The 10663-nt window shown below is 40.2% G+C and overlaps 1 protein-coding gene and 1 long non-coding RNA gene across 7 annotated transcripts in view; one reads left to right on the forward strand and one right to left on the reverse strand.

Annotated features, from left to right (window-relative positions):
* The window catches only part of LOC117960495 (transcription factor COE3), a 67219-nt gene extending 66419 nt beyond the window's left edge, over nucleotides 1–800 (reverse strand). For all 6 annotated transcript variants that reach the window (XM_034898435.1, XM_034898432.1, XM_034898434.1 and 3 more), the window contains exon 1: nucleotides 114–800. In XM_034898435.1, the coding sequence (XP_034754326.1) occupies nucleotides 114–244 (131 nt within the window). In that variant the 5' untranslated portion in view covers nucleotides 245–800. The remainder of the gene's footprint in view (nucleotides 1–113) is intronic.
* A 161-nt stretch (nucleotides 801–961) lies between these two features.
* LOC117960497 lies at nucleotides 962–7187 on the forward strand. The gene is made up of 3 exons (XR_004660171.1): nucleotides 962–1041; nucleotides 2682–2815; nucleotides 5493–7187. It is a non-coding gene; the product is annotated as an uncharacterized LOC117960497 (long non-coding RNA).
* Nucleotides 7188–10663: the final 3476 nt, after the last annotated feature.

Below are 10663 nucleotides of genomic sequence, written 5' to 3' on the forward strand. Positions count from 1 at the left end.
AGGGGGGCATTTATTGGGAGACCGTAATTGATACAGAGTATTCAGGGGATTGAGGGGTCGATATGATGAGGAGGGAATGCGTGAGAAAAATCAGATGCTTTTGGCATGCGTACCTTTGGGCGGCTGTGTTTGCATCCACCACCCCAGCTGTGTGCATCCAGGAGCGGACCGAGTTCAGTCCACCGAGCGGTTCCTCCTTCATCGTCGTCCCACCCCGCGGTATAGTTTCCTGAATTCCAAACATTTAGGACAATTTGCGTGAAAAGAGCCTCCTGCGAAATTAGGGAAATAAACGTCCAAGCGTGTTATCCTTTAGGGTTTTTATCACGGGATAAGTAGTGAGAGCCGATTCAGACTTGCGAGGGAAAACCCGGTCCACAGGTCTTGCCTCCCTCTTCAGTCCGTCCGATGTGAACAAATCTCAAAGTGCCGTTCTTAGTTAGAGCGGTATCCACAGACTGGAAAAGTGAATTGTTCAATAGACAAGATTTTTTTTTGTGTTGCTATTGTTCCTCTTTGTTTTGGTTTTTGGTAGTTTTTTTTTTTGTGCTATTCACAGAAAAATCGATGGCAGTTGTTTGTGTTTGTGGGTGATGCTGCTCTCAAAGTGCCCACATCCCTGAAGCACCGCATCCAAAACCTTCAGGACTTCTTGTTGAATAAAAAACCCACTCCTGAAAAGGTGCTGCTGCTTCTCCACAAGACAAACACAGGCAAAGGCTGATCACCAGTGGAGGTGTTCCTAGTACACAGGAGAGGTGGATAAGGGGCCCTTTCGCGTCGTGCAGGATGGATGGGAACATGCAAAACTAAGCCCTCTTTCCCCGAGGACTGAAATCTTTCCCGGGAGCCAAAACTCTAAACCCACGGGAGAGGCGCTGTCAGAATATGACGCTGAAGGGGCGTGGTTTTGCCCAAATATGGAGCTGTGACGGTTCCTGTCGAGCAGTGGCGCTCCTCCGTACGGGTGCAGCCCTATAGTGCAGCAGGCTGAGAACACTCTTTCGCTCCACTTTTCCTCTTGCTTAGGCCCTATATGTGGTGAGTTTGATTTTTTTAATGATATGGAAAATTCAACCGGGTGTAACCATCAAACATAATGAGAAAATTAAATAAAAAATAAAAAAAATACTTCATTGCTTATTAATTTTTTAGCTGACCTAATGATTGCTATTTCCGTGATGAGTTTATTATACTGGATTTAAATGAATAGTATTTGACGTACTTATTCGATTAAATTTGTCATCACTATTACAAATTGACTTGATGCGATTGTTTTTTTTCACTAATGTATCGGAAGCATCTCAATAGCTGTGTGAATCCAGGGCATAAATCATATTTCACAAGTGGCAGATCACGTTTCTTCACAGAACTTGATGTTATATTTCAATTGTGTAGTTTTAACTGTAGCCTACGCTGCGGGTTATTGCATCGTAGCCTAATTAAAATGCCATTAATCTAAGGCTGATTTCAGAGAATCAGACGTTATTATAAATCTATTAATTTACATTCACGTTTCATTGAGAATGTTTAACAAAAGATGACTGACTTCCAATTGATTGATTGTGTAGCCTAGCCTACATCGCAGAGCAGAGGATTTCTTTATGTATTATGGTAAACATAACATGTGAAAAAAGTTTGAAAATCAGTTTCCTATAGGCTACCATCAATAATGTGAAAACAAATCAATCCCATCGTTGTGCCAAATGCAGTAGATAAAGTCAGATCTTCTGACCTCTTTTTATGGGCTACAAATCAGAGCCAGCGTGTCTCATGACATTAAACAAACTTCAGGAAATCCATGGCTCTGTGTCTTCTTTATTTCATGCACGTCCTGTAAAATCTGTAATAATCAGAAACATCTTAATCATTTTTAAAGGGGCCAACTGCCTACATGTCCGACTCTGTCCGAGAGGGGCAAGCAAGCAATTCGGTTCATTAGTGGTGAAAAGTAGGAGAGGATGGAGGGAGAGAGGGGAGGGTGCGAGGAAGAGAGATGTGTGCTATATCCTGAGCAATCTATCTAGCTGGTGCTGAGGGTTAATAGCTGCTGCCAAAGATAAGTGAATTATAAGCTGTTGCTTTCACCTCTACACAATCTATTGCCAAATTGCCCAGTCACAAAATGAGGATGTGAAAATGTTACCTTTATTATTATTATTATTATTATTATTATTATTATTGTTATTATTATTATTATTATTATTATTACTATTGAAGAGAAATCCAAGTTTCAATTTGTGGAAAAAAAATAACAGGAAAAACTCTAAGGGGGCCCTTTGTAAAAAAACTGTTATTTTTTTTCTCTTAGATGAAACAAACCGAGACGCATGTTGTAAATGTTTTTGTCTGTTCTACCGAGATTGCATATATCTTTTTTTGCACAGAGCTCACTCTGTTTTTTGTTTTTTTTGTGCACAGTTTCAAGTCGCTTATTAGAACTTAACCCCTGATTACACGCACCGAGGCGATTTAAATCTGATTATCAAATTAGGAGACTTTGAGACAAATCCTCTTAGATCTGATACTGTTGACTGGAGAAGGAAAATGGATCCCCACACCCGTCACGTAGGTAACGATGCTGTCCTGAAAGGGAGTTTTAAACCGTATTTGACAACAAATGCAGCTGCCCCGCTATTTCAGAAGATATTAGAGGAAAATGAATGCAAATCTGTGTGCAGGAGCCATCTGGACGTGGAGAGGGAGTCAGCTGCTCCACACACTGAGGCGCGGAGCCTGAATCCGTCTCAGCTCATTCTGTGGGATCATCTGCGTGGTGGGCTTACACCGTGGAAAATGCGCTCTCCATCATTAGGTGAAATGTTAGCATCAGAATAAAAGAAAATGTTCATCCACGTTTGTTTTAGTGATTTCGTGCATGGAAACTTTGCACGGGCGTGGATTTAGAGGATCTTAGGCACTATTTATTTTTTCTCTATAAAAAAAAAATCAAATAAAAGCTTGTCTCTCAACTGCACGCTGGAGGTAAGTGGTGGGTGACAAGCAGGGGGAAAAAAGTGCAAACTTTTTTGCCTCATCTCTACATCTGGGCCGCCTTGAGCCAGGCTGAATGCTCGTTTAAATGACCGGTTGATGACACGGGGGGCTTTTATCTCATTCTTCTATTCAGAGGCCACAGTGAATGAACCCCTACAGATTTAGGCATGACCATTGATATAAAAGCAAACTCCTCGGGACGAGTGGCTCCCAATACAAATGTACACGGTGACTTGGAAGACCTCCCGTCTCGACGGTCGAGCCTCCTCCGTATTGAGGGTGACGTCTTCTTTTTTTTGTGTGAATTTACGGGGCGAGGCCCTCATGATCTCCTTAAATTTGCATGTAAATGGCGACATCAGCCAGCACGCGTGCCAGGGGCTAGCGGGCCTCCCAGATGTCAAGGCAAAGTCAATCAGCCGGCCGCTGCCCAGCTGTCCATCGATGCACTTTATTGGGACAACACTTTCATTATGCTCACCTGCATTGTTTCCTAATGGATTGATTGGCAAAAAAAAGGGGGGGGGGGGGGGGGGGGGGGGGGGAGAAATCGTATTAGCACTCAGCAAGCAAGTTCGCTTACGGCTTTATCACAGAGGTTGTTTTAAAGCGATATTTTTTTTTGATTAAATATTAATCAAATACGCCTACAGTTACGCATCACTCCAAACTCCAGATGGAACAAATAGGCAGTCAGCCCACTTATTGTTTACAACAAGTCAACCACATTCTATATTATTCCATTTCTTTTAGACACATTACATTTTGAGTCTGGTTGAACTTAACAATTATTTATTTACTTCTTTATTAATGTGTAGGCCTATGTGACGTGCTACCGCGCAAAAAAGCGTTTTCTGGGAACTGTAGGCTGCAGCCTTTGTTTTAAAATTCCCATCACTTGTAGCTGTGACATAAGATGAACTTTCAAACTTGTGCATTGTCATTTTTTTTAAGAAGTGGGGTAAATAAGCCGTTATTTATATTTTATATTTTTTTTATGAAATGAAATGAGTAAAATGCTTAACACCTCATTACCGTGACAGCCTACTTGCACACTTGGTTTCCACAAGCTATTAGCGTTAAAGGCCTAATAAATGCACGAGCGTCATTCGATATGACATATTCAAATATCATATTAAAATACAGTTTGCACGTTGTTTTTAATTATAGGGGTAAGACACAAATGGCCAAGAGTGATGAGATCAATCATGTAGACTATTCGTGTCAAGTAGTTACAGCTGATAGACGGACAGCGCCCCTCGTTGGTTACACTTGAGATCATTGTGTCGATATGAGGCAGCTGTGTTCCTCAGTGACAAGATAGCTAAATCTCAACATAGGTTGCTCTAACACCCCCCTCCACACACCCCAGAGCGGCCCCCAAAAAATCTGGTTTATGTTCAGGAAAAATTATCTAAAATTATAAAAGTAAATTTAGCGAGAGAATTCTCAAAAACAATATGTATATATATATATATATATATATATATATATATATATATATATATATTTTATATATATCTATATATGATTAAACTAAAAAAAAATGCATATGTATAGTACTAAACTATTAAGGAGAGTAAAGCGTATTAATGTTTATAACGCGGTAAAATGTCTAAACAACAAATTGTCACACAAGCCACATTATTATTATTATTATTAATAATACTAATAATACTACTACTAATAGTAATAATAATAATAATAATAGCAATATTAAAAATAATACTAATGTTATTATCACTAGCCTAGCCTATAGTATTTTTATTTTTATTAGACTACAATCCACTTGTGTTGATGCGTCTGTAGGACTTTGTCAAACAAACACAAGCACATTATCTGACACACAGCTGGTGTGACCTCACATTTCGTCACTAACTTCTGTCAGAGTGCTCATGTTAATTGTGTGCAGTGGTGAGTTCTGTCAAGGGCATTGCCCGTGCGCACAATTTGCATTTCCATTCTGGTGTGGAAATGATGAGAGAGTTTCTGCGCGGTTTAGAGCCTCGCGGCGCAGTCTGTGGGCGAATTACATTTAAAGAAGGCGAGAGAAATTAAATAAGAAACCGAGACCACTTCAGGGCTATTAACATCTAATATATCCCCTGGAAATTTAGACCAAAATACACATGACCAAATATCCAGCATACCTTTGCTCTTATGCAGCCCCGTCTTGATTGCGTCCATCACAGCTTTGAATAGGCCTGTCTAAAATTCTTTATTTAAAAAAAGTTATCACGCCGCCTCACATTTCTCAGTGGCATTGATGGAAGTGAGGTAAATGTGATTATTCAGCTCTAAATCAGAACATATTAACTTAGGCGCCCTAATACTAAACGGTCTGTGACACTCAGAAAAACTCCACAAAAAAATCTCATTTTAAAGGTCATTTAAAAACCTCATCAGTAAGTATAATATGGGCACATGTTGCATCGGGCAATGTGGCCTCCAAAACGGGAGGCATCAGCTTTAACCTTGTATTTTTATTTTTTCAGCGCGCATGTGCGTGTGCATGGCCACACAGGCAGCAGCCTTTCCCTCAATACTCAAGAGAACTTTAATTTGCCTGTTGACCCCTGTGATGGAGCTACTGCCAGCTTAAAGTGATACTGCCCCACCTACAGGAGTCCAATAATTCTCAAGTCCCTCACATCTACATATCTCCCATAAACACATAAAATGTTTCTTTTTCTAAATGTTGCATCCGTTCATCTAATTTACTATCCTTACAGTAATACAAATGTGATGGTGATTGGCAAGGTGTCTCAAACTGTGCAATGCAGTACAATTCCTTACCATTCTACAGAATTTGTGTTTTAGTCAGAGATCCTTATTAATATTGAACTGTGTTACTATTAACAGAAATGTTAATTATGATGTCAAGACGGAGAGAGTCAAGGTGAAAGCTGCACAGCAATAGCTAAAAATAATCCATGCCAGCCAGAGTACAGTATGATCCTGCAGAGGAGTGTTACTGGCAAGGGACCTTTTTGCTGCAACAAAGAGGTGGAAAAGAGGAAGTAAATGAATTAGAGTACAAGCCAGTTTTTGTCTGTGTTTCATCCACACTTGTCCTGTCCTTAATTTCCAACCTCTCCCTTTTTTTTCTTGCTATTGGAAGTGCTGCAAATTGTATAATGCTGGTCTTTGTTCTACAGAGTCAAGCCACATGAATAGCTGTCCTGAGCACACACAAAAACACACTGACAAACTGATCATCTTAAAAAAGCAACGCCCTGGTGCTCACTTGGCCTACTTTCCACGGCAGCACTGGGACGTGGGAAGAGGAATAGAATTCAGGGGAGGATGTTCTTGCACTCTGGGAAACATCCAGTATAGCAAGTGTGATGCACATAAACATAGCCTTTGCATTGTCAACCTTAGACCGCATTTGCCCCAGATAACTAGTCCCCATGTGCTAGACTATTCTCTTTGACTTTGCAATTGAAATCCTAAGAAGATTATGCCAAAGCTAAAAGAGGCAAACTCCAGGGTGGGATTTCAATTGTCAATTCCTGTTGGATTTTATAGCATTATGACATATAGTACACCATCTGTTACACTTCCTGTGACTAGGTCTACGTCTGCAAAAGTGGAGCCTATTGATGTGAACATGGTTACACTTAAGACCTGTATGGTTTTGAATGGACAGCAATATTCAATCACCAATATTGTTCTTTATACACTCTGTATAATAAATAAATGTGTGACTAAGCAGGGGGGTCTCCGGTTTACAAAAGACAAGGGTAAATTAGGAAGGTGCAGTGAAAGTAACCACTCCTAACTTTAGCTAAGCAGACTTCCTGAAGCGCTAGATAATCTAGGGCTTCTATGTACACCGCCTAACCAAATGTCGACATCTGCGAGGGTGTGCATAAAGAAAATCTCCTCAGAGAAACGGGGGATAATAATCTTAGTTACCCTCACCTTCAGTTTGCCCATAGGGGTTTGAAAAGGAGATGAAGAAATCCTATGTAAACATGCCAAGTCAAATTTTCACTTGAAATGTGACATGGAGGCAAAGGCCAACCTTGGTGCATCACTAATGTGGTTCCACACATGAGTTTTCAGTGCCCCTGGATGTAAACAATTGATGTATTCAGTCCGTGGTTTGAGCAGTGACTCACTTTGCACACTTAGTATGTTTGAACATCTTTTTCTCCATGACTGTACGTTTAGTGCATAGGTGAAGAGCCCAAAGAAGTCAACACAAAGCTTGTACACAATCACAATCTCTGTACTCAATGGCTTCCATTAAAGTGAGTTTTGCTCTCCTGAGAAACATACAAAGTTTGAGCATCTGTTCCATCATGTAGTCTTTGTTGAGAAATTAAATATTGAACTGATCTAGTGTACCATGAATGTTTCACTCACATAGTGATTAGACAGACTGGAGAGGCAAGACATTGCAGCACTTTACACTCTACTTGAATATACAGTATGTGTTGTTCTTGCCTTTATGTGTTTTATACACCAGCCTAGATTGTTGTTGAAAATGATTATAATTGTTGCTTTATTTAGGCTTAACATGCACATATAATTCTAGTACATACTAACACACATGCAAATTTAAATGCATGTTATGGATATGTGTGCACAAACACAATCATCCATTGAACACAGTGAGCATTATGAGCATAGTCCAGCTGATGGTGCACATCAATTTAATTGAAAAACAAAAAACCCAAATTAGAGTTTTAGTTTTATGATTCGATTATCAACTTGGTGGCATCTGTTCACACACTTTATGTTACTGTGAACCATATAGAAAAAGTACTGATTTAAATTGGTTTTCTTGTGTGCGGTTACGATCAGTTAAAAAAGGATTTCCTTCATCATCCTTTGCTTCAAATCAACAATTGTCTCAAGGGAGAACCCTTAATGATGTTTTTTTTTTTTTTACGTGAACATTTCGGATTAGGTGAGCAGACCAAGGTAACATGCAAGCAGGAGAAGGAAACGGTATCATCACAGAGATCATAAAATGGTGTCGTGAGTAGTCTTTTGTCCGGGACCATAGGAGAGTTCTGTTGCTAAAGGGAAGGACAAAAGCAGAAGGCGCCACGGGTATAAGGTTCCCCTGAGCAACAATGCCGAAAGTTTCAACTTGCAGCACATGGGTGTAACTTTAACTGGAATACTGTGGATCAAAGACTCACAAACAAAGTGGGTGGAAATGCTGGAGGAGTGTCTGTGCTCAAGTGAAGGACAGGTTCACTAGAGAGAAAGCGGGAGAGACCATTTATGAAACACAGACCAGGCAATTAAGGCTAATTACTAAAACTGTTCTGTGAACTCAAAGGGCAGCATGATTCAATTAACAAAATTGATGAGTAGATATCATTTTTTGCCCAATGTGAAAAGTGAAATTACCCCACTTAGCAAATATGTGTTAAAACAAGCTTACCAGATGTAAAACGGAATCAGATTTGTCACCACTTCACGCACACTTAATTGAGAAGAGAGTACACAGTATATTTTGTATTACATCTCAAACATTCATTCCACACTCCTGTCTTAACCCGTCATCTTGTGTAGAATGAGACAATTATTCAGTTCTGCTTCTTTAAATAAGGAACACCGCCTTGAAATTTGTGGGGCTTAAGGCAACTCATCAGGTTAGATCAGTGCAATGTGGATGTGTAACCTTTACACTGCCGTTGAACCTGCACATACAAGTGTTATGAAAGGTCCCCGTGGCACTCTGCTCTTCTGACATGGATTTGAAGACTTGCCACTTTATTAGCTGTTAAGCCCCCAATACTTGTTCTATATAGTGGAGGCCTATGTTATGAGCTGGGATCTCATTGTCTTGCGTTATTAGAGGAAGAGTCTGCAGCACTCTCTTGTCCCCCCGAGAGAGTAGCCTGACTGTTTGAAGGGAAGCTACAAGTGCAATTTAACCCATCTTATTTACAATATGATCTGTTACAAGGACATCGTTGCTGCAAGGACTCACATCTAATATATCCCCTCAATCTGATTCTTTTCTGTTTTCATTGATTGGGGAGAATATTTTGTTTGATGTTCACTTCAGCCTTTAAAAACAAAATCTGTTTCTGAATCTGTCAAGATAGAGTAAACTTGGAGATAGACTTAAAAACTTTAGTGATCCACACTACTCCAATTTACTATTTTCATATATATTTCACTTGAAACTATGGCAGTCAGAATCTAAATAATTGCTTTGTGCTTAAAGGTTAAAACAGTTAATTAATAAATGTGAGTGGCTACGGAGTTCTTCATGATAGTATCAACACCGGCTCGGGGGAAACAAGCACTTCATGATCATCACTTGTGTCAGCAGCACACATTTACCCTCCAAAAAAGGAAATGATCTATTGGCATTGAATAATAAGTGCCATAGTGCCATCTAGTGCACACATTTGCACACTGAAGAACAACAGAACCCTGTTTGTAAAATATACAGAGTATCTTAAGGTAAAAAAGGTACAACAGAGAATTAACAGAAAGAAAATGAACTATTTACACTGATGGCTTGTGTGCTTTAGTGTGAGGTTTAACTATACTGAATGACCACGCTAAAAATGTCCACTCATGGGGGAAATAAACAAGAAGACAAAGGTTTGTCTTCCAAGCCAGGTCTTTGATAACCCTCAGCTGTGGAAAGCCGCAAGGATAATCTCATCCCGACAATGAGACAATGTTGAAGGCTGTGCATGCAAATTATACTCTGCCATCTAAATTACAAAGACATACACAGACCTCAAGTCATCAGGCCTCGTATTTCACTCATCGGGCCTCCTGGCTGTGAGGTTGCCAGAGGATGCTATAGAAACAACAGAACAGAAATAATAAGAAAAAAACGCATGAGCCAAAACAAGAGTCTTGAATAATTGATTGTGTTTGTCTTTGCTGTGTGTGTGTTTGTGTGTGTGTGTGTGTGTGTGTGTGTGTGCGAGAGAGAGAGAGAGTTAAGACTGAGGGTCTGGACAAAGCGTATGCCCCTGAGCAGACCAGACACATCCACTGGCCAATGGTTTGTGTTAAAAACTGTCTGATGGACCAAATGTTGGGGGAAGGGTATGTTTGTGTGTGCGGGGTGCATGGGTATTTACGTGCATGCCTCTGAGTGTAAATTCAAACTGAAATAGACCAGGACAGAGGCAGTGTTTGATTTACTAAAAAAACAACTTGATGAGCTCTTGTTAAAATAAGGACCGTTTTGTGTTCAGTTACATGAGAATAAAATGAAGTAAAGATTTCCAGGAGACAGATGCTCGTTGTTAAACGGCTCAGAAATAGGTATGTTGTAAGATGTTAAAAAGTCAATATACCTTCATTTTGTCTGTGCTGGTAATGAGCCATATTTTCTGAGGAAAATGGCTGCTTCTCCGGAGGCACCATGTCTACTGAATGTGGCCCTGATCCTGGATAAAACAGAAGGCTCACCAATCAATCTTTCCAGGTTGCCCACAGCCAGAGAAAGCAGCTGCACCACATGTTTGCCTTGCGCGATAGCGACAAGTTAACATACGGGCAGCACAGTAACCATCCACAAGCAGCCTCTAGCTGTCTTATAATGAATTCCCACAGGGATGGGGAACTATCAGAGTCAGTGGTGTTACTGGAGGCTCGGAATAAAGTCAACACCTCTCCTTATACCTGATGAAGCTACGGCACAGCAGCATACACACACACACAC

The sequence above is a fragment of the Etheostoma cragini genome, chromosome 17, assembly GCF_013103735.1.
Source record: "Etheostoma cragini isolate CJK2018 chromosome 17, CSU_Ecrag_1.0, whole genome shotgun sequence".
Taxonomy (NCBI): Eukaryota; Metazoa; Chordata; class Actinopteri; order Perciformes; family Percidae; genus Etheostoma; species Etheostoma cragini.